The sequence below is a fragment of the Bipolaris maydis genome (assembly GCF_028858645.1).
Source record: "Bipolaris maydis strain C4 unplaced genomic scaffold PSV08scaffold_8, whole genome shotgun sequence".
Lineage (NCBI taxonomy): Eukaryota > Fungi > Ascomycota > Dothideomycetes > Pleosporales > Pleosporaceae > Bipolaris > Bipolaris maydis.
Window position 1 is genome coordinate 1,796,400 of NW_027093864.1, and position 21,251 is coordinate 1,817,650.

General features: G+C 50.8%; 8 protein-coding genes across 8 annotated transcripts; 2 read left to right on the forward strand and 6 right to left on the reverse strand.

The window, feature by feature from the left end:
• Positions 1-369: 369 nt before the first annotated feature.
• PSV08DRAFT_225043 (uncharacterized protein) lies at positions 370-6,961 on the reverse strand (the record flags this gene model as incomplete). The annotated part of the gene is made up of 7 exons (XM_014217615.2): positions 370-725; positions 810-4,298; positions 4,389-4,791; positions 4,850-5,462; positions 5,867-5,934; positions 6,022-6,084; positions 6,903-6,961. The coding sequence occupies 7 exons, from the start codon at positions 6,959-6,961 to the stop codon at positions 567-569; spliced, it is 4,854 nt and encodes a 1,617-aa protein (XP_014073090.1). The 3' UTR covers positions 370-566.
• Positions 6,962-7,373: 412 nt separating this feature from the next.
• On the reverse strand, positions 7,374-8,724 carry PSV08DRAFT_402599 (P-loop containing nucleoside triphosphate hydrolase protein; the record flags this gene model as incomplete). Its single annotated transcript, XM_014217614.2, has 4 exons — positions 7,374-8,244; positions 8,298-8,417; positions 8,478-8,616; positions 8,668-8,724. 4 exons carry the CDS (start codon positions 8,722-8,724, stop codon positions 7,667-7,669), a joined length of 894 nt encoding a protein of 297 aa, XP_014073089.1. The 3' UTR covers positions 7,374-7,666.
• Positions 8,725-8,847: 123 nt separating this feature from the next.
• Positions 8,848-10,587, forward strand: PSV08DRAFT_363021 (apoptosis-antagonizing transcription factor). The gene is made up of 2 exons (XM_014217597.2): positions 8,848-8,908; positions 8,961-10,587. The coding sequence occupies exons 1-2, from the start codon at positions 8,887-8,889 to the stop codon at positions 10,415-10,417; spliced, it is 1,479 nt and encodes a 492-aa protein (XP_014073072.1). The 5' UTR covers positions 8,848-8,886; the 3' UTR covers positions 10,418-10,587.
• Positions 10,588-10,689: 102 nt separating this feature from the next.
• PSV08DRAFT_204325 (uncharacterized protein) lies at positions 10,690-11,604 on the reverse strand (the record flags this gene model as incomplete). The annotated part of the gene is made up of 2 exons (XM_014217613.1): positions 10,690-11,016; positions 11,080-11,604. 2 exons carry the CDS (start codon positions 11,602-11,604, stop codon positions 10,768-10,770), a joined length of 774 nt encoding a protein of 257 aa, XP_014073088.1. The 3' UTR covers positions 10,690-10,767.
• Positions 11,605-12,504: 900 nt separating this feature from the next.
• On the reverse strand, positions 12,505-13,922 carry PSV08DRAFT_352470 (uncharacterized protein; the record flags this gene model as incomplete). Its single annotated transcript, XM_014217583.1, has 2 exons — positions 12,505-12,545; positions 12,602-13,922. 2 exons carry the CDS (start codon positions 13,920-13,922, stop codon positions 12,505-12,507), a joined length of 1,362 nt encoding a protein of 453 aa, XP_014073058.1.
• Positions 13,923-14,599: 677 nt separating this feature from the next.
• Positions 14,600-16,630, forward strand: PSV08DRAFT_225056 (cytochrome P450). Its single transcript, XM_014217589.2, has 3 exons — positions 14,600-14,744; positions 14,808-14,977; positions 15,025-16,630. Exons 1-3 carry the CDS (start codon positions 14,609-14,611, stop codon positions 16,441-16,443), a joined length of 1,725 nt encoding a protein of 574 aa, XP_014073064.1. The 5' UTR covers positions 14,600-14,608; the 3' UTR covers positions 16,444-16,630.
• A 262-nt stretch (positions 16,631-16,892) lies between these two features.
• On the reverse strand, positions 16,893-17,671 carry PSV08DRAFT_363025 (uncharacterized protein; the record flags this gene model as incomplete). Its single annotated transcript, XM_014217592.1, has 3 exons — positions 16,893-17,164; positions 17,220-17,329; positions 17,405-17,671. The coding sequence occupies 3 exons, from the start codon at positions 17,669-17,671 to the stop codon at positions 17,011-17,013; spliced, it is 531 nt and encodes a 176-aa protein (XP_014073067.1). The 3' UTR covers positions 16,893-17,010.
• Positions 17,672-18,677: 1,006 nt separating this feature from the next.
• On the reverse strand, positions 18,678-20,075 carry PSV08DRAFT_402605 (uncharacterized protein; the record flags this gene model as incomplete). Its single annotated transcript, XM_014217612.2, has 5 exons — positions 18,678-19,111; positions 19,277-19,297; positions 19,487-19,755; positions 19,837-20,003; positions 20,043-20,075. 5 exons carry the CDS (start codon positions 20,073-20,075, stop codon positions 18,816-18,818), a joined length of 786 nt encoding a protein of 261 aa, XP_014073087.2. The 3' UTR covers positions 18,678-18,815.
• Between the last annotated feature and the right edge of the window lie 1,176 nt (positions 20,076-21,251).

A 21,251-nucleotide genomic window follows, 5' to 3' on the forward strand; every position in this document is an offset into this window, starting at 1 on the left:
TTGGTTCCGAACTAAATTCACATCTTTGTGCTGTTGAGTTTGGTGATGAAAAGGGTCGAGTGATTTTGTTGCATATTTTCATCTGCTTCGACATTGAGTAAGGAAAAAAAGGGGGGTGTTATATAGTTATTGCCAAGCGGCCTTTGTTTGGGTAAATAATTAAAGTCGTGAACGAGAAAGAATAGGGGCATATCAAATCACGTAGCCATGTAATGTACGTGGACACTTGGCAATGTAAAAGAAAATATCACTGGCGAAAAGAAAGGGGCCCCTTGGCTCATCACCAACTACTACCTAGTAAGTGAGCTTTCACTAACAACACAACACATGCAGGTACGAAAACAGTCGTCATTTAGATAAACCGACGCATTAAGAATTGTCAAACAACGTGACGCAAGTGTATTGGGTATGATAAAAAGTCATACATCAAGAGAACAAAAAACTAAACGGCATACAAGCCACGGGTAAGAGGAAAAGATTAAAAGTAGTTTATAGTTGTGTAGAGACGCATTCCATGTCATTTCCCTCGTGCAGTTGATCGCAATCATGTCTCGGCTCCTAGACCTTTAGTCCATCAAGAAGAGGGTGGGGTGGGGAAGCTTGTCTGGGCCGGTGTGCAGCTGGTTCTCCTGCGCAGTAAGCAGTTGAGCTGTCCTGGTGCTTTCTACCATTGCGTCGTTGTTGAGTTCTGCGAGCTGGCTTAACGTCTCTTGCATGGCCGCTAACTGCTAGAAATGTATTAGCTCTCTGGACTCTGTGCGCGGCAAGAAAGCAGATAATCCACGTACGAGGATTTGGGCTCAACTCACAGTACCGACAACATCTTTTGCAGCACCAGTGCCGTTGGTTGCATGGCGCTGAGTACCAGACACAGCGCCTGTGCCGTTGTCTTCTTCCTCTTCCTCTTCTGCCAGAGTGTTCATGTCCCGCTGCTCACCCAAGCTGGCAGCAGCACGAGCAATCCGGTCCCCGGCAGCAAGCATTGCTTCGAGGCGGTCAATCTTGTCGAGGAGTTGCAAGTTCTCCTTCTCCAGCGGTTCGACACGGGCCAGGTGCTTACGCACGACTTCGCCCTTCATGGTTTCGATGCGGTCTTCGGCTTCTTCGGCAGCTCTGATGGCTTCATCGCGCTCACGTTCGATTGCGCGTATTTTCTCTCCCAGAGCTAACATGTTGGAACTTTCGGCAGCAGCATCAGCCTTGAGCTTCTCCTGAAGTTGAGAATCCCAGTAAATGTCTCGTTGTTGAGCGGCTTCCCTTTTGGCAGCTTCAAGTGCAGCAGAGTGATTGAAATGTGCTTCTTCCAGTTCCAATGAAAGGTCATCATACTTCTTGCGAAGTTCTCGTAGAGCTTCTGACGTGCTAGCCTCCATGCCTGCCATTAACTCTGCTATGGCCTCCTCGTGGGCTTGGTCCATCGACGTCTTTTGCTCGTTAAGGTCTCGATGCTGTTTCTGCACAGCTTCAAGCTGCTGCCGCAGAGCTTGCATGTCGTTCGAATGGCCAGCTTTGAATTCCTCTTTCAACAACTCCATCGCGTCACTGTGTGCTTGGTCCGTCTCTGCAATCCTTCGTTGCAACTTATCACACTCCGACTGCAGCTTGGATAGAGCCTGCTCGTAATCTGCTTTCAGAGAGTCTTTGAGTAAGGCAACAGCATCCTCATGTTCTTTGTCGGCAGCGGTCTTCTCCGCCAGCAGAGCTTCGTACTTGCTTGCAATTTCAGCGTTCGCCGACGAACCGGACTGCTCCTTTAGGGATGCGAGCTCATTAAGCGCAGTTTGCCTGCCTGCAATCGCTGCTGCCCTTTCTTGTTCCAATCGCTCGGTGTCGTTTTGCATAATTTCCAGCAAAGCGGCGTATTTCTGCTCGATTTCCACGTGCTGAGTCTCAAGCGCCTTGGCATGACTTTCCTCTATTGCCAGCTGTTTAGCAAGGCTGTCTGCATGAGACTTCTCAAGCTCTGCGAGTCGTGTAGATAGATCATCTCGTTGGCTCTGGAGGTTCTGGATTTCTGCCTTTTGGGCCTCATCGTCGCTACCTCGCTCTTGAGTGACAACTTCGTATCTCGTCTGGAGATTACTCAAAGCCTCCGAAGTTGTCTTCAAGTCTACCTGGAGCTTGTCATACTTGGCTTGTAGCTCATCAAGGAGCTGTTTCGATGTAGTGTCGGCCTCTTCTTTGAGCGTTGCGATGGTACGACTGTGCTCAAGATCGGCAGCAGCCTTCTCTTGCGCCAGTGTGTCGTACTTGGATTGAAGCTCCGCCAGGGCTGACTTGGTAGATTGCTCTGAATCAGCTTCCAAAGCTCGTAGCGTCTGCAAGTGGGTGTCTTCCATAGTAGTCTTCTCTTCAAGCAGTGTGTCATACTTAGCTTGGAGGTCGTCCAGCAGTTGCTTAGATGCGCTTTCTGTCTGTGATTTAGAGGCCTCCAGAGCATCCTTGTGCGCAGTTTCCATTGCGCCCTTCTCCTCCGCCAGCAAATTGTACTTAGACTCGAGTTCCTCAAGGGAGTGCCTCAAATTACCTTCGAATTCTTGCTTCAAAGTTTCAACGGCAGAGCGGTGCTCATCTTCGGCTGATTTCTTCTCTTGAAGGAGAGCGTCATACTTTGATTGGAGCTCTGCAAGCAACTGCTTTGACTCGCTTTCAGAGCCTTGCTTGAGGGATTCAATGGCACGAGCATGAGAATCCTCTGCGAGTGTCTTCTCTTCCAACAAGGAGTCGTGGCGGGCTTGCAAGTCAACAATGATAGACTGAGACTTGGCGTGAGCATCTGCCGTAGCATCTTTCTCTTCTTGTAACGCGTCCAGCTTGGCCTGTAGATCTCCGCCAGTGGCAAGGTCCTTGCTCATGGTATCAATGCGTGCTTGGAGATCCACGACCAATCCCTGCGAAATGCTGTGGGCTTCTTTCAGAGCGGCTAGTTCGTCTTCAGTGTGCTTGAGCTTCGCGAGAGCGTCATCGCAGTTGCGGGTTGCAGAGGTAGAGCTGTCTCGAAGGTCATTGATCTCCTGCTTGAGAGCCTCGATTTCTTGAGATCGCTCGGAAAGTGCTTTCTCGTGTTGCTCGGAGTTTCCATTCTTCTCAGCAACAAGAGAATCGAAGTTGGCCTGCAAAGTGTTCAACCGTCTTGTGGCATCTCCTTCCAGATCCGCTCTCAGGGATTCGATCTCGCGCTCGTAATCTTCGCCAATGACACGCAAGTCTTGCTTGTGTCTCTCGTGTAGTGCGTCAAGCTCAGACTTGTAACCATCAGATTTCTTGTTAGCTTCGTCCAAGTTAGTTTGGATTTTTGCAATCTCGGAAGCGTGTTGCGAGTCCAGCTGCTGTGAAGCCGTCTCGAGTGTATCAATGGTATTTCGCAAGCCAGCAGCCTCCGCTCTAAGTTGCTCCATTTCGGCGGTCTGGGCGGTAAGCTGATTGTTCAAAGCATCTATTTTCTGCGCAAGTTCGTCGTTTTCCTCCGTCTTGATCTTGATAGCGGCATCATGTGCATTCTTCAGCTCCTCAATTTCCTTGTTAAGCTTCTCAGCAATCTGGGCACCGTCGGTTGACCCTTGTTGAAGCGCCACAATCTGCTCCTGAAGATCCTCAATAGACTTGACATGTCCTGATAGCTCTTCTTCCTTTGCTCGCAGCTGGTCGGCCGTAATCTTCTGAAGCTCGTCAATCTTGGCTTGCAGTTGTTCAGCATATTGATTGCGCTCGCTCTCAAGATCTGCTGAGGTCTGATCTGCACGCTGTTGCAGCTTGGTCAGGTCGTCCTGGAGTTGCTTCTGGGTTTCAACGTGTGTGGCAATTATCTGCTCCTTTGCATGTAATTCATCAGTGTGTTGCTGGTGGATTGTTTGAAGCTCAGTCTGCAGTTGCTCGACAAGCGCCAAATGCTCGGAAGCTTTGGACTCGAGGGATTGCTGTGCTTCTTGCAAAGCCTCCTTGTGCTGTTCCTCTCTGCTTGTCACCTGGGCCATGTATTCATCGACGGTCTTGGTAAGCTCGATGATCTTAGCATCGCGCGAACGAAGGTTATCCGCCTGGCTCTGCTCAAGCTCGGCAAACTTGGTTTCCAGATTTTCCAGCGTCTTCTTGGCAATATCGAGTTCCTGCGAGAGCTTGTCGCGTTCATCCTTCAACGTCGCCACTTCCTGGGTAAGCTGTTCGATCTGGGTGGCTTGCTCGACCAGTTTCTTCTTTTCCTCGTCCCATTGGCGGCCCTGCTGCTCAAGCTCAGCATTCAAGTCGTCTAGCACCTGCTGTAGTTCGAGTGCCTTGGCAGCTTCGGCGGCCTCTCTCTCCTGGGCTGCCTTCTTCTCCGCCTCCAGCTGCTGGCTCTGTTCTTCGAGCTGCTTGGTCTCTATGGCAAACTTCTTCTCCATGTCTTGGACTAGGGTCTCGTGGGCGCTTTGCTCAGAAGACGAGGCGGCATTGGAGCCGTTTGCAATGAGCTTGTCCTTCTCGGTGATGGCTGCCTGCGCTTCGGCTAGCTGGCTTCGTAGCTTGGTTTTCTCCAGTTGTAGATTGTCCACCTCACGGCTGAGGTCGTCGCACTGTTCCTGCAGCTTATCGCGAAGGCTGGTTTCCTTGAAGAAGTCCTGCATGATCTGGGCGCTCCGCCTTTTCATCTCCACATCCATCTCGGCAGAGCCCGTCGGCGCGGTATCCGGTCGGGGTGAACTCTCGCCGAATTTCGCCAGGGCGGCTTTGACGGGTCCAAGGGCAGATTTGCGCACCTCAACTTCTGCATCGGAGGCGGCATTGCGGCTAATGGTGGAGGCAACGAGGCTTTCTCTACGTAAAGGGGTTAGCATGCAGTATACGGGGGGGCATCAAAGAGAGAGGGTTGTACGTTTCTTCCACTGTGTCCTCCGGTTCAGAGACTCCTGGCGGGGGAGGGGCAGAGGTAGGGACAGATAGCTTCTTGGCCTGTCCAGCAAGCGCCTTTTGACCAGTAGCTGTCGTGCGTGCAGCGGCGGCAGCAGTGGCAGTAGGGGCAGCAGCAGTAGGGCGTGTGCTCGGCGGCCGAGCTGAGGGACCGAGGGAAGCACGGGGGGCACGAGTTGTTGCTGTGTCTGCAGCAGCGCGCGTTGTCGAGGGCCGCTTTGCGGAGGCTGTCGCAGTCGCAGCCGAAGACGAGAGCGAGGGCCTGGATGCTGGCTTTCCTGGAGACGGTCGAGCAGCTGCAGCAGACGCGACAAGCGGCTTGCGCACAGGCGGCTTCTTCTTGCTCTCCTCTCCCGATGTCACTGACGACAGCTCTGGGTCCTGGTCCGAGGCTGTCTTGGACGACGAAATTGTCCTACGCGCAGTAGTACCGGGGGCCGGACGCGTGGCGGGCTTGCTGAGGCTGGATCCTCCTATGGCACTGGTGCGGGCGGTGGAGGTTGCGGGGGGCTTGACAGCGCTCGTCGAGGTGCGCGTCGCCGTGGTTTGAGCTGGGGCTGCCGGCCGGCGAGCAGCAGCTGTAGTGGCAGTGGTAGTGCTGGAGACGGTGGGCCGGCGAGGAGCAGCGCCATCTTTGGAGGCGGGCGACGGGCCATGGGACGCCATCTTGCGCCGGACTGACGATGTCGGGGTTGAAGGTGCGGGCAGCTTTTTTGGCTGCGGACTCCCGGTTGGCAGGCTTTCCGGCCCAGCGTTCTCCATGCGGCGCAGATGCGGCTCAGGGGCCGGGACTGATCAGTGCGCGGTACGGGCGACAGGCTTCAGACGAGCAGAGTAGAGCGGGCGGGTGAGTGTGCGATGCCCAGAGGGTGGAGCGAGCGACGGTGTTGGTGAATGGATGGCAGCAGTGGACAGAAGAGCATGCAGCTCGACCAAACTTGTCGTCATGCTAGTCATAGTCATGGCCGTGCTGCAGACACACGGACAGCTACCTGACAGCCGGAGAGAACCAAACCACCCTCTCTGCCTTTTTCCTGGCCATTCACAGGCCTACACGTCGCATATCATCGACTGCATGAACCTGTCGCACTTTGCATCGCGCCCACTAGAATGCCCGCCTTGTATCGTTATACTTACGCGTCCTGCAGATCCACCCCCGTGCCGTAGTCAGGAACAAGCTCCACCAAACCTGCCTGGATACTAGTCAATCTAGCCCCAGCCTATCGCGAGGCCACCCGACTTGAACTTGGTTACAAGTCCCCCTCCACTGGCCATGATATCCTCGAGTGTAAAGCACCCGTCCCCCGGTCTTGATACGTGTACTACTGACTGGTAACCTACGTACTAGAAAGCTACAGGGGGGCATACTAAGCACTGTAGCTCGAATCATCCTTTGCTACATCTTCAAGTGGAAATCCCACGAATCCCTGGATCCCTCAAAGATATAATCATCGCTGATCAGCCGCTTCAGCTGCTCTGTCCTAGTTTCTGTTCGGTCTTGGTTCTTCTGTTTCGGGTGGTCGTGGTGTCGAGGTGTATCTTAGTTCAGGTCACGTGAATGAGGCGCTAACCCAGGATAGTCATCTCTAACATCTAGGCGTGTACTGAATCAGCCGGGTGAAAAGTGATCCGACCACCACAGCGCAACTCCTTAATAACGCTAACACTGCGCATTGCGTAGCTTGAAGAATCGAGTATACGAATACTAGTACTACACTTAGTAACATTTTGAGTACTTTGGTAGATTTTATAGCGCTGTTTGTGGTGGCCTTTGCTGTGACTTGGGCGGATACGTACTAGTAGTTGGCGTACGCAGTTTTTATCCGGCTACTATTTTAGTTCCCCAAGAGTGTAAGTACTCACCAGACGGATCCGATGGACAACACCAGAGCATCCTCGTGCCAAATAACCCTCATCACTTCGCGCAACCCTCCGCCCAGTGAGAATTCCGGTAAGAATTTCGGTAAATGACTACGGCTGCAATCGAATATTATACCACAACAGTCTCGAAATCATACGTATACTTGCACGTAGGTTTGCTGTACTCTGCCCATACCAATCCTCGTGTTGGCATCATTTTCGTACCAACACACCCATTTGTAACTGTCTCGCTCGTTACTTAACAGGCTCTTTGTGTAGTCTTTTCCCATCACCAACTGCCATTATACGTCGTTCTATCTGCCCATACCACGCATATTGCGTCCAATTCTAAAATGCGAGAAAAACAGATCTACATATGAGAACCATGGTGCTGGAGTTGGAAGAAGAATAGCATAGCGATCATTTCATATTGAACAATGACGACAACTTGGATTACGTGTGCAGCGGAATGAGAGACTCTAAGAAAATAGCCAATTCACATGCTTACCAAGAATCATGCAGCGCAGCTTGGAAAAAGCCAACGGCTGTAACCGGATGATCCTACTACATATGTCGAGCCCCACGTCATCTGTAAGTCCGGTGTACAGTAAGGATATACAAACATCTGTGCGTTCATAAACTTTCGGTCATTTATGTATGTCAGTATGCATGTCGCAAGTACCTTGCGACACCTTTGCTGACTAAATGTTTGCGATACATGTGAATCTCATGTTGTGTCTTTTCCCCCACCCTCTCACGGTGTTAGAAAGCCAAGACTATAAAAGGGAGGGGGCCATTAGATAAAAACCTTGTCAAACTCTATCACAATATAAGAGATGAATGAACGCCTTTATTTTACTGTTCGCACATCTTCAGATCGATTCAGGATCCATCATCAAATGGATCAAGCCGAGATAGTGACTTATCTTTGCAAGCCAATCAACGACTCCACCTCTTGGGCAATCCTGCTAAAAGCCATTGCTCGCTCTCCATCAGGCTCAGACACGACAGTGGGCTTACCTCGATCCGCATTCTCGCTAATGCTGCCGTGCAAGGGAATTTCGCCCAGCATGTTCAAATCGTACTTGCTGCACATGTCCCTGATGTTCTCCATGCTGCCAAATACCTCATGTACATTTCCACATCCTGGGCACTTGAAGCCCGCCATGTTGCACACAAGGCCCAGCAGCTTCACATCGACTTTCCGAAACAGCTCGATACCCTTTGCGGCATCCTTGAGAGATAGGTCTTGAGGTGTAGAGACAATGACAGCACCGTCTAATATCAGTTGCTGGGTGATGGTGAGTTGCACATCTCCAGTCCCAGGTGGCATGTCAAGGACCAGGATGTCCAGACCGCCCCACTCAACTTCATGGAGCAGTTGCTGCATAGCCTTCATGACCATCAGGCCACGCCATGCTACCGGTGAGGACTCTGGGATGAGGTAACCCATGGACATGGACTTGAGACCATAGTTAGAGAGGGGTATAAGCTGATTGTCTAGTATGCAAAGTCAGGACGTGTTGGTGTGATGGGGCGCGCTCAGGACTGACTGGTAGACAGTCGAGGTTCGCCAGCTAGATTGAGCAAGGTGGGTATGGATGGGCCGAATATATCAGTATCCAATATACCAGCTCTGTAACCACGCCGCGCAAAACTCAAGGCCAAGTTCACTAAAACATGGCTTTAGCGTCGTGGTCGTCGGCTATGGCGTGGACATTGGTCCAGCATACCGGCAATAGTGCTTTTTCCAACACCACCCTTTGCGGATGAAACAGCAACCACTTTTTTCACATCCTTGATACTCCGCTTCTGTGGTAATCCTCGTTGCATCCGAGGCATTTGCGGCGGCGCACCGGAGCGCGGAAGGCCCTGCGCCAAACATCAGCCACTGCGCCCGCCTACATATTTACCACAACATACGAGGGGGTTCTCATGCTGCAAGCACCGCAATGTTGAAAAGAGCCGTGGCTTCAACATGATTTTGGCATGGAACACGAGTAGTTGCGGAGTTGGTAGCGGAGGTGACGCGCATCGGCAAAATGAAACGCCGACATCTTTTGACTTTTTTGTGGGGCGTAGAGGGAACTTTCTCTTCGCGTGCGCATGTAACCAAGAACACGATAACCCGACATTGACAGCATGAAGAAATCCAAGACTAGAGGTAAAGGCTCTCGATGGTCGCGCTATGGGAAGAATGCTAACAAATACATCAGACTTCGACCCTGAGTCCCTACTCGACCCTGCGCCCAGCTCCAGCGAGGACGAGCGTTCCGGTAGCGATGTCTCAGACGTCGAAGACGAAAAAGTTGGGCGCGAGCACTACACAGCTGTAGGAAAGAGCAAGCTGCGCAAGCCAGTCGAGGTACCCCTCGGACCGGAGTATACCGGGCGCAAAGTAGACCGCAAGACTCTCGAGGACAGCGACAGCGACGATCCGTTTGCCAGAGGTTTTGACGACCAAGATAGCGAAGCTAGTGATGAGGAGGGAGAAGACGACATCAATGGTGCCGAGCTTGATAGTGAAGACGAGAGTGGTGGAAGTGACGCCGACGGTGGTTTGGATTTGGACATGAGTGATGAAGACGAAGAGATGGGAAGCTCTGCCGAGGGTGTCAGCGGCGACGAAGAGGACGAAGAGGACTCCGAAGCTTCGGACGATGACAAACCAGGCAAAGATAAAAAGCCCGATGCATCTGCCGTACGCGATCTCATGGCTGCAAGCAAGTCTTTTACATCAACAATTGCTGCCGGCACCCAGTCCGATGTTGCCAAAGGAGAGGCCGTCAAGACACAGCGCAAGACTTTTGACACATTACTCAACTCCCGCATCCGATTACAGAAAGCATTGATTAGCACCAACTCCATGGCTGCAGAGCCATACAGAGATGAAACCACTCAAGAAGCACCGGTCGAGGCTGCAGAGGCTCCAGCCTTGACACTGCTAAACAATCTTACAAACCTCCGGTTATCTTTGGAAGAGTCGCGAACAGGGCAAAAGCGGAAGCGCACCAATTTCGACCATGCGACCCCGTCATCTGAGATCTGGTCTACTATCGAAGACACAGAAAAGGGCACTCTGCCACACCGCAAAGCGATTCTTGAGAGGTGGTCAAACAAGACGAAAGCCACGACCGTAACCAACAACAAGGCTCGTCTCAACGCTTCTGCACAACAAACCCTCACCGAAGTTCTTGACTCGCAGCTTACATCTTCCCATCTTGTCACTCGCACACAAGTGCCCCGCTCATGTGCACCCCTTCAATCATCCAACAAAGCCGCGCAGCCTGACCCCGCCATTTACGATGATGCTGATTTCTACGGTCTGATGCTCAAAGAGCTTCTCGAGCAGCGCTCTGCCGACCTCAATGCCAATGGAACGGCAGAATTCGTTGTACAGGCGCCGTGGCAGGTTGCCCGTGAAGCCAAGACCAAGAAAGTCGTCGACACAAAGGCCAGCAAGGGGCGCAAGCTCCGGTACACTGTCCAAGAGAAGCTGCAGAATTTCATGGCGCCAGAAGACAGGGGCGAATGGGGCGATCGACAGAGAGATGAGCTATTCAGCAGTCTATTTGGACAGAGGCTGGGTCTTGGGGAGCATGATGAGGTTGAGAGTGAAGAGGAAGAGCAAATGGACGCAGAGGAAGCTGGCCTGATGCTGTTCAGGAGCTGAATGTAGTGGCGTGTTTTTTTTGAATAAAGTTCAGCCTTTAGCTGGTACAGGAAGCCCACTTGGGTTGCTCTAGATTAACTTGAGCTTTGGTGCTGCAACAATATGATCTCGTACCAAAGAGGAATTAATTCTGCAAGCAACGTTAACCCGAGTTTACATTGAGTCGAAATCTTGCTTCTGTTATTTGTCAACCCAAGCAGCGCGAGGAGGGTATATAGAAAGTATATACAACAAGTCGACAAGCGTCTGTATAGACTAGCCCTCCGCTAGTGACATGATTGTTCAACGACCAATCGTCACCCACATCTTGCACACGACTACAATGTCCTTCAAATTCGGGCACGAGTGATTTACGCTTCCTTGATCAACTTGCGTGTTGCGCTCTCCATCCACAGCTTAGTGTACCAACGATGCGCCGCCTGGAGGGGTGCCGGCTGAGGCTGGCTGCCCTTACCCTCTGGCGAAGTATCTACAAAAACGGACTTGAGGTGAAAAGTGGCCATCTGAGCCTCGTCGTCTTTTGACACTTCCATGGAGAAGAGACCGTCCGAGGGTCGCTGGTTTCGGTTCAGCGGCGAATCACCACATCGCACAATAACCTGGGCCCGCCCCGCTTGATTAGCATGCTACACTTGCTGACGCTAGACAGTCAAGAATAATACCTTGTCATCTGCATGTTCTACAACCTCGAAGTGATCCACGATCTTGGTTCCGACGGGATAAGTACCCTTCTCCAAATCCTTGACATCCCACAGATGATCCTGCCTGCCCTCAAGCGCGCGATATTTTCTCTCCAGGATCCGCCTCTGGACGCGAAATGCGACTCCACTCCAGATGCCCCTACAGAAATCCGTCGCCAGCGCTTTCTGGTCCACGGATATGCGTCCCCCGCTGCCCTTGACCCAGTACTTCTCCGGCAACTTTCCGTACGGGACTTGCTTGATGGCGTGGTCTATGCAAGCAGGCGGGTTGTTGAGCGGGTTGTGGTCGCGGAACGTCTTGGTCGTGAGGTCCGGCGCAGAGGTGTCAAAGGGCACGAATTTGGTGTTGCGGGTGTAGAAGGAGGATACGCTGTATGCTAGCAGGGCGTTTGCGCCCAAGCCGCCTGTGATGCCGACGAGGATACCGAGAATGCGCTTGGGGCCCGAGAGCCGTTTTATTTGCGGGGGCGGGGAGATGGTGTTCATGGTGACGGTGAGGGAGACGGGAGGGAGGGGGACGCGATACTGGAGGGCAGGTGAGTATCTGTGGGAGCAATTGGGCCCAAGGAGAGGGTTATTATACGTCGTGACGAGCTGCGTCGCGGAACGGGTAGTCTGCCACTATTTGCTCTTGTGAATGCCAACTGCGACCGAAAAGCTCGGGCCTCTGGTTTACGGCACCGCGTTTCGGGCATGCCGGATTCCGGTCGGCGATTGCTTCTTGCTATTCAGTTACCGACATTTGTTCGTGGACTTGTACATTGTTACTACATAGTCGATGCAGATCATGCTCGGGAGAGAGAAAAAGAAAAACCTAAGCGTTTGGAAGCAGTCGTTCTCAAATGATGTCACTAGATCCAGTCCCACAGCATTCCATGGCAATGATGCAATAGTATACGTACAGGCGCCTATCTCGCTGGTAGAAAATACCACATTTTCCATGAACAGGAAGCAAGAGAAGGTTGCTATTGCGACCAATTTTAGTAGAGCAAAAAGTGTACACCACTATTTAGAAGCTTTCTGAACCCACTGGAATAAAAGATATGTACATCACGTGCGGATGGGCTCTCAGATAAACGAACTACGCATCGATGTCTTTTTCGTCGCCACCAAGGTATACAAGTGCCAGAATGGGTACGGGTGACCAAATCCAACATTTCGTATAGGTTCTGAACCAGTACAACACTTTCAAAATGGCTATTGGATCAGAAATAACGCGCCCATGCTATGAAATACGAACGCCTTACTGATTATGTATGATACACGTCTATATGGTATTCCCAAGTTCCAGGCGCTCCAAGTTACCTCTTTACCCTAGATGTCCCGGCCATTGTGTATGGCGATGGAAGAATAGAAGACTAAGAATTTAAAAGAATCCAGGTCTGCTTAGAAGATGAAAATCTCGTCTTGAGGTTTCGAGATGGAGCCTATAGATATGCGTTAGCTCAGTGTGCAAGGTTTTCACAATGAAGTCATGTCTTACCTGGTGCTTTGAAGCCACGTTCTTGCAGGTGCTTGGACATGGAGTCTACCATCGGGTCGGGACCACATAAAAGGACCTTGCTATCCCCACCGGCTGGTGCAGGCATATGCTGCTCAATCAGCTCCTTACTGATACGGCCTCTTGCGCCTTGCCAAGTACCCGAAGGGTTGCTGAGAATATAGTGCACACTGAATTGGTTGTTCTCCTTGGCGAATCGGTCCAGCTGATCCTTGAGCAAGATGTCGGCTTCAGTTTTGTTGGCGAACAACAGCGTGACCTTGGTGTGATCGCGCGGGTCTTCGCAGATGCGTCTAATGATTTGGAGCATGGGCGTGATGCCAGTACCGCCGGCGATCATTCCAAGTTCCTTGACGAGGTTCTTGTGATATTTCATCTCGCCCTTGGGGCCTCGAATCTCAACCATGTCTCCAGTCTTCAGCTTGTTAAGCCATGGTGTTAACTTTCCATCTTCGTATATCTTGATTGTCAATTCCAGTCGGCCTAGGTCTTGATTGCTGGAAGTTGGCGTATATGATCGGGTAATCTGTTTGCCATCAACCTCATGCCTGATGGCGACGTGCTGGCCAGTGGGTAGGCCAAGGATAGAGTTTTCGCTAGGAAGACCAAAAACGAAGCGAACGGTGTCATGGGAAACATTCGTCTTCTCGATCAGCGGAAACGGCTGGTAGACGCGGGCGTTGAGGACACCAAGATTGATGTCCTTCTTCTTGGTCGGTTTTGACGCCGTAGACTTTGCCCTGTAATGCGCGGGATACGCCCTGAAATCCATATGTGCAACATCGAAGCTTTTGGTGGCCCAAACGCCGGCATAGCCCACGAGAGCCATGCTGGCAATGGAAGAGACTGCAAACCCTTTCCAGAAGCCGCTACTTTGGAGATGGCGCAAGTACGGAGTGACCTTGTGGCCGTAAGCGTAGGACAGAATGATCGAGGCCAGTCCGAGCCCCATGGTCGGTAATTGAGCGAGACTCGACTTGGGTGCAGGGAGTTTGTTGACGACAAAGACTTTGTTTGGCTTGATGACTGGCATTCTGTTTGCTTCGTGGTCGGTCCAGTCATCATCGGCAAGGCGACCGATTCGATAGTTCTCGAGGATTTCTCTTGCGTCGGTAGAATGGCCAATGTCTTCGTATGCGGTCGTCGCATCCCCTCCGGCGTTCTCGAGAAGAAACTCTTTGCCGCCGGGGTGTTCTTCTTGGTAGTCGGTCACATCGTAGACGTAGTTCCAGAGAGTGAGCCAGAGGTCATTCTTGGTGTTGTGCTTGGCTACCTCTGCGAGCGTGTATACGGCGTCGGCCATGTTGGCGGATGTGCTGGAGTGTGAAGAGATGCGGTGCTCTTGGTCGTCAGAGATGAGGCTGCGACAACGAGACCTTTTTCTCGACGCTGGCCCGCTTCGCCATCACCGTCGCCATGGCGTCGCACGAGGAGAGTGGATCGGCCATGGCCTTTGCACATGCACAGATCACAATTGCAGTGTTGGCATGCAAATTTCAAAGCGCTATGACGGCAGCCCAAGGTCGGAGGCACCGTTGGCCGTTGCAAGTGGAGACGGACGGCCCCCACTTGCCGAGGCTCCTCGTCGTCCCAGCCAATGGCAGCGCCGTCGTTAATCAGACCCGCATCGCAGTGATCGGCATCCTCGTGGCGCACACGCATTTATCTCCGACACCCCTGGCCTGCACAGAACCTGCAAAGAAAAGGGTTCGGCCGGACTGCTCGCACGACCTTCATTACGACTACGCTTTTTGCAAAGATGCCTCGGTTCATGCCCTGCAAGATGCGAATTGGTGTGCTGGTGGGTGGCCCTGCGTCACATTATCGGGCTAGCCACTCTCTTGGTCGATGATATGGACGTGTCCCACCACTGTCGCCGTCCAAGGGGAAGGGTGGAATTACGATATTAATTCCTCGTCGCCTTGCTGCTGCTCTGGCCCAGCCTTGGACTTGATTCACACCTGCCTTACTCTGCAACCACTGCACAAAATGACGCTCAAAGGCTTCTACCTTGTCGGGCAAGACAAAGACGTCTACCGCCAAGACATCCCTATTGACCAGTGTCACGACTTTGAGTCTCTACAAATTGCCATAGCTGAACAATATAACATCATCCAACCAACCGGTAAGCAAATGTTTTAACCCTTTTCTTGCTCGCCCGTACATCGGCTAATCTGCCGTTGCTTAGGTATTGCCCTGCAAGATGCCAAAGGAATCGATTTGCCAGACTTGGACGCTGTCCTCGACTGCGAAGAAGATCTTGGCATTACAGTGGACGGCCAGGCTATCAGAGATCCTGCTGGTCCCGACGGTCTTCCTTTCGTAGGCAGCTACTATGAGGTCTTTCCTGACCATCTGGTAAGTCGGCTGCTGTCCATACCCACAGCACAACTGACCCTCCCTAGGGAAACCACGCTCGCTTGTTCCAGAAATATGGGCCAATCATCAAGTACGACTCAATGGGCAAAATGAACTACTTGACCAACGACCCCGCTGTTGCAACAGTCGCTTTCCAAGAGTCAGCGTTCTTCAGCAAGCTCATTACACCAGACCATCCTCTGGCCGGCATCAAGGATAACAGGGCGTTGTTCGTTTGCGACACCGATACTGAGGCGTGGAGAGCAGCGCACAAGTTCATCCCACCCTCCATGGCTCCAAAGGCCATCAGGCATTATACACCCCTCATGGAAGCTTCTGTCAAAGACTCTTTCAAGGTCTTCGATCAGCTGGACGAGCAAGGCGAAGCCTGGAACGCATACCAGTATATGCTGAAGCTGGCATCCCAGACAGTGTTCAAGTTTGCACTTGGTTACGATTCCCATCACTTCGATACACCAGACTCGCCTCTTAACGAATTGGTCATCTTGATCGCATACTCATTATCCCTCAACAAGAAGGTCATGTCACGAGGTGCTTGGTACTCCAAGTTGAGCGCTGTACCCTTCACGGACCCTTGGTACCTCCACCACATCCGCACCAAGCTGTGGAACATTATGAACACGGCTATTGACAATGCACCCAAAGGCGATACCGAAGATGATTTGCCTCTGCACTCAGCCGCCCTCGGAGCAAGCTGCGTGGTAGACTATCTCAAGCGTGCCACCGATGACCAAGGCAACAAGCTACCACGTGACCTTGTCATTCCGAACATGCTACCAATAGCAGGTGCTGGCTTCACGACGACCTCTTCACTCCTCTCATGGCTCCTCTATGCGCTGTGCGTGTACCCGGGAAATCAAGAACGACTGCTGCAGGAGCTTGTCGATGCTGGCGTCAACGAAAACACCAAATGGACGCCAGAACTCTCCGATGGCCTTACCTTCCTCGACAAATTCGTCAAAGAGACCCAACGTTTACACAACCCATCCTTCCAACCGGGGCGCACGGTCAAGGTCGACTGCATTGTGCCAGGTGGTTACAAGCTTGCTGCTGGATCCGTAGTCATCTGTGCCCTGCACGCTATTCACAACAACCCCAGCATCTGGTCAAATCCAGACCGCTTTGATCCAGACCGCTGGGGCACTGAAGAAGTAGCCAACCGACCAAAGAACTCATACATGCCTTTCGCAACCGGCCCCCGGAGCTGCATCGGCTTCAACTTTGCACTCGGAGAAGTCAAGGTAATCCTGCCAGAACTCGTATACCGGTACGAGTTCTTCAAGGAGGGCGATGATGCAGTCACATACGACCCAGAGTTCCAGCTGATTCGTCCGATGAACTTTTACGTGCGCGCAAAGAGGCGAACGACATACCCCAAGCCTAGCCCAGGCGCTGTCAAGATTGCGCAAGATTATGCGCCAGGCGAGGCAAAACCCCCGATTTGAAAGGTTTTGCGTATATGATTTTTCCTTGCTAAAAAGACACTTCATTCTCTGCATACTGTATTACTATCAGCCGCTGGTCATAGATAATTCGTCTTACAACGATGAAATAAGTAGAGCCTCGATAGATTTAATAGAGGGGGCATTCCCGCATGGCACGTCACAGGCGCAGCCATCTGCACTCAAGCAGTTCACTATCATGTCATATTGGTGATGTGAACCTACCATAAATACGTTTATTTACCGCCACGCACTCGCAACAAGGAGCAATATCGCAATGAGTTGACAAGGATGACAGCTACTCCCTTGATTAATGTTCAATGAGTAAGGGATCTCATGCTTGCACTGTACCTTTGCTCTACTTGGAATGCTGGATATTTCAATTTCTTTCCAAAGTTCTCGCAGCGATCGGGATTAGAGTCACAATCATTTCTCAATACGAATCAGCATGACACAGTGAAAAAATTTCATGTTATATTTCATTATTTCACCCTGTCTAAGGCGTCGTATCACCACGAACGTGCCTTCAGCTAGTGTAAATAATATATACAAGAAGCTATACTAGCGAAATTATGACTCGGTGTTGGGGAGATCTGGGCCACCTGGCTTATAGAAGGCGCACTGAGGGTTGACAGTTGAGTATCCCCAACGCTCGCAGTATCCAGCCGCGGGGTTCTCCTTGCACAAGCCGCCCTTGGGATCATACATGGCGCAGAATGTTTGGCTTTGTAACAGTTAGTATGCTAGCGATACTCGGAGAAGCTTGATCAATAACTTACACAGATGGGTTTGGGTTCTTGTCATAACAATTCATAGGCTCCGGGTTAGGGGTATCACACGTGATCGTATTAAAGAAGAACATGGTTTGGTTGTTGCTCGACTGGATTTTCTAGCGGGGGTTAGTACTAAGTAATCTTGGTGTCGACTACCATTTCTGAAAGATGAGAGATAAGGCTCTACTTACGAAGAAGGTAGCGTCGGCAGGGGGGACAGCGCCGCTGGTGCACGACTTGGGGAAGTCGTCTTTCGTCACAGGAATGCCGTTTCCATCTCCGGCGTCCAAGTTATCACTCGCAAACGTAGGCATGTTCAACCTGCTGCCATCGGGGCAAACGAAGGGGTCTGAGTTGGCATAGCCAACTTGGGTGCAGCCTCCGGCTCCATTGCACGCTTTGGGGTTCCAACCAGCGATGGCCACTGGAATGATGGCAGCGAGAAGAGCGACGCGCATCTTGAGTGTAGATTGTTGGGATTAGAGCAAGAAAAAAATTAGACTGGTGATTAACAAGTGTGGTGCGACAAGTGCAGTGGTGGACATAGTCGGGCCAACTCTATCCTTTTATAAAAGTAAGGCAACTCAAGCTTAGTGTTAGAGAAGCGCCGTTGTAATATCGCTGTACGCCCGTGTTTACCGTTGACGGATTGAACGGACAATATCTAACCAATCACCAAGTGGACGGATGATGTGGTAAGACGTGGATCTAGTCCTCGATGGGATAAGGGTGGTCCATATCCGAGGCAGTAAATACATGGAAGACATTCACGTCCTTCTAGAAACCGCCCATCCCCCAGCACCATCCTTGAAACTTGTTTGGATTGTTCCATTTGAAATTCGGTGCTTTTCCCAAAATGATACGGGTTGGCAATGCTTGTAAATTAACTAGTAATACCGCAGGCTAAATTCGGCAGTCGCCAGCCCTAAAAGGTCCGATAACTAAACTCAAAGGGTCGCACGAGCCGGTACAAGGCTCGTACTTGTTTAGGATACCCGGCCACACATCCTCCGCAAATGAACACTTTCTCGCCAGCCTCCCACACCGCCGCTTACGCATAAACACAAGTTGAGCTTCATGTTCTGTTTGGTGGGATCTCAGGTCCCTTCGGATTCCCACTTCTTGGGCCCTTTACTATCTCTAATGAAAAACAAGATCAGTTGCTCATCAGGTGAGATACCAAGATTGCAATACCATTGCGTGTTGCACTCTTTGTTTGCACTTGAGATTTCACTGAGTGTGCCAGCTGTGTACTTCGAGAAAAGCAGTGTCAAGCAGTCAGCTCAGCATGCTTGTTTGAATATGATGATAAAAACGCGGATCTGGGCGGCTCGTGTGCGAAAGCATAAGTATACTACAAGTACCGCGCCTGGCAACGTATTGGCTACAAATTCTACACCGAGGTAAGAACGTCCGCGACAAAGGATTACCCGACCTTTTTGGCTACTACAATGGCGCAGTGGCATATGGCTAAGCATCTGACACTACGTAATCGCTGGTGTGTGACGCTTCTCGGCAGATGATGCGATGAGAATTAGTCGCTTGAACGCTTTTATCGCATCGATGGCCATGACGAATGAAGCCCAAAATCCTGTGCAGCCCTTATTGTAGTAGCGCTGCTTTAGGGTCCTTGGGGAAGACAGGAGTCTCCAATGGCATTGCTAGGACTGGCGTTTTGAAGGGGATAGTCATTGCTGGGTGTGGACGCTCGGTCGGGGGCATCGAAGTGTGAGCCTTCCGGAAGAGTGATGACAACCTTGAAGTTTCCATCCTAGGAACAGGGGCCGGAGTAGTGGGAAGAAGAGGTATGGGTTCGGCTGCCGGCGGGACCAGAGGAAGATCCGGGTCAGGCTCTGGAATGTCAGATTCACCTGGGTCATCCTGGTTGTCGTCTTCGCCTTTTTTTCATTCTAAATTGCTGCGATTCCTCAAACTTCGTAGCAGGAATTTCCAAAGGGCCCTCTCAAAAGCGCAACTGTACATTGCCGAAAGAAGGACCTCTCGTCAAGGGACGCTTTATAACGACTATAGCAGAGTACAAAAATATTAAGATGACGGCGTACAGCCGCGGGATTTCGCTACCACTATAGACATAATGATATAGAGTGCAGCTACGTTAAGATTGACAACGAGACATGGTATGTAGTGCAGCCAACCCTGTGGCGATGTTCAACCCTAACCCTCACCCGATACTCTCACCCGTTACCCCCTTACGCCACTCCACATGGTCTAACCTTCTTATCCAAACTTCCTAACGCACCCAGCTGACGCACCCAGAGCAGCAGCCGTCTGTCTTGATGCGCATGCAATAAATTGTAGAACAATCGGTGTATAAAATACTGCCGCTGCAGGTCCCGCTGCAGGTGAAACTCCATGGATTGCCGTAAACGCTGTCGATGCGCATGTAGCAATCAGACCTGTCGCTACAGTAGCTGCTGCAGAAACGCACAACACGCACGCAGTTTTGTGGATGCATCCTGGCTTCTCTTTCTCTTCCCCCTCATCCGTCACCACCTGAGTCAAATAACTGCTCTCCAAAGACCTGGTATGTGCATTCACTTGAGACTCAGTCGTGTCCGCTAATCGTTTCTCAGGTCCTCTTTCACTGATAAGCACACCTCACAGGAGAGAGAACATGCGATATTTGTTAGTAGCGTCCCATCTCACAAACACTTCAGGAGGCTGGTCGAGGAACACAGCCCATTCAGTAACGTCAATCGTCGTAAAATCCGTCGTATTTATAAGTTCTCCAACAGCCTCCGTCCTAACACGAGGGAGTTCGGGGGTCGTCTATAGCGTAAGGTTAGTAGCAGTAAGCTGACCGCTAACCCCTAAAACGATTAAGGATCCAAAGAAACGCATTTTGACGATTCTGCGGAGTAAGAGCAGATCTGCAAGTATAGAGTCTATATAGTGATAAGAGTAGAGGCGTAGTAAGTTGTACAATGATACTGAATCTTAGGGCATGTGGTATACCGACCTTTTTATAATTTTTTGGACCTGATATCTCAACTGCAAACCTTTTTTCTCATGTCGCATTTCCAGTTTATCATGGTCCCTGCTTTCGTGAATTCGCGACATTTTATTTCTACGGCCCTTTACGCTGGGATAGCTAGCTGCGTGAGGGTAGTTAAAGACCAGCAGTACGAGACGATTACCCCCCTTAGGTAACTGGTTTATACGTCTGCCCCTTTGATGGGTAGCTACTTAGTCAAGTGCTTAATCTTCCACCAATAAAATCTCCTTACCGAGTTTTACTGAGTGCAGTTCCTTGAGCGTTAGCAGCGCCCCTTCAGTTTAGTCTTGTACACTAGTTGAAACCCACTCGGTTGATTTAGGAGGTGTAAGAGCTAAAAAACGACCGTTAGCTAAGTCTCGAGTTAGTAGCTAGATAAGCTAGAGCGCAGTACTAAATAAGCTTAGTAAGCTCTAGTATCTGCTGCGACAGGAGGAAATAAGTGACTGTACGAGAAGATCAACAAATTTGCGAGCTAATTAGATTCAGGTCTTATCCAAGCCGGCTATAATATAACTCTAAGTATCCTGAGCCGCGCTCGCAAGCCAAAGCATAAGCAGAAGTAATGTAGAAAGAGATAGTAACTATCTCTCCAGCCCAAACTCTCTCGTAAAGTTAGTTGAGCGCACTAGGTAGGAAGAAGGTCGCCCAAAAGAAAATAATAGGCACTACCAAAAATCAAATAGCTATACTGACCGATTAATCAGTATACTGCGGTCAAGGGCGTAGGTATTGCGTAGTAGAGACGCTAGAATGATAATCAGGCTCTTCTTCGGATCATTTGATAGATAAACATACTGCGCTTACAGTAAAGCTGCTACTCCATGCAGTCTAGATCCTAATCGATGTGGTGTAGTTCTTTCATTTTCCATAGACTATATCATTCACTTGCTCATGAATTGTGCACTTGACCTTCGTAAACCTCAAATAAAAAATAAGCACTACTAAGCTTTGAGTAATTATTTTTTGTTAGGAAATATCGAAAACGAGGCTTTAGGTAAAATACGACCGTATATACAGTC

Excerpts from the sequence above, each read along its gene's own strand:
- PSV08DRAFT_363021 (XM_014217597.2), top strand. The coding sequence starts at position 8,887 with ATGAAGAAATCCAAGACTAGAG. Across the intron at positions 8,909-8,960 it reads GAAGAAATCCAAGACTAGAG|ACTTCGACCCTGAGTCCCTA; the intron begins GTAAAGGCTCTC and ends CAAATACATCAG.
- PSV08DRAFT_225056 (XM_014217589.2), top strand. The coding sequence starts at position 14,609 with ATGACGCTCAAAGGCTTCTACCTTGTCGGGCAAGACAAAGACGTCTAC. Across the intron at positions 14,745-14,807 it reads TAACATCATCCAACCAACCG|GTATTGCCCTGCAAGATGCC; the intron begins GTAAGCAAATGT and ends GCCGTTGCTTAG. Across the intron at positions 14,978-15,024 it reads AGGTCTTTCCTGACCATCTG|GGAAACCACGCTCGCTTGTT; the intron begins GTAAGTCGGCTG and ends GACCCTCCCTAG.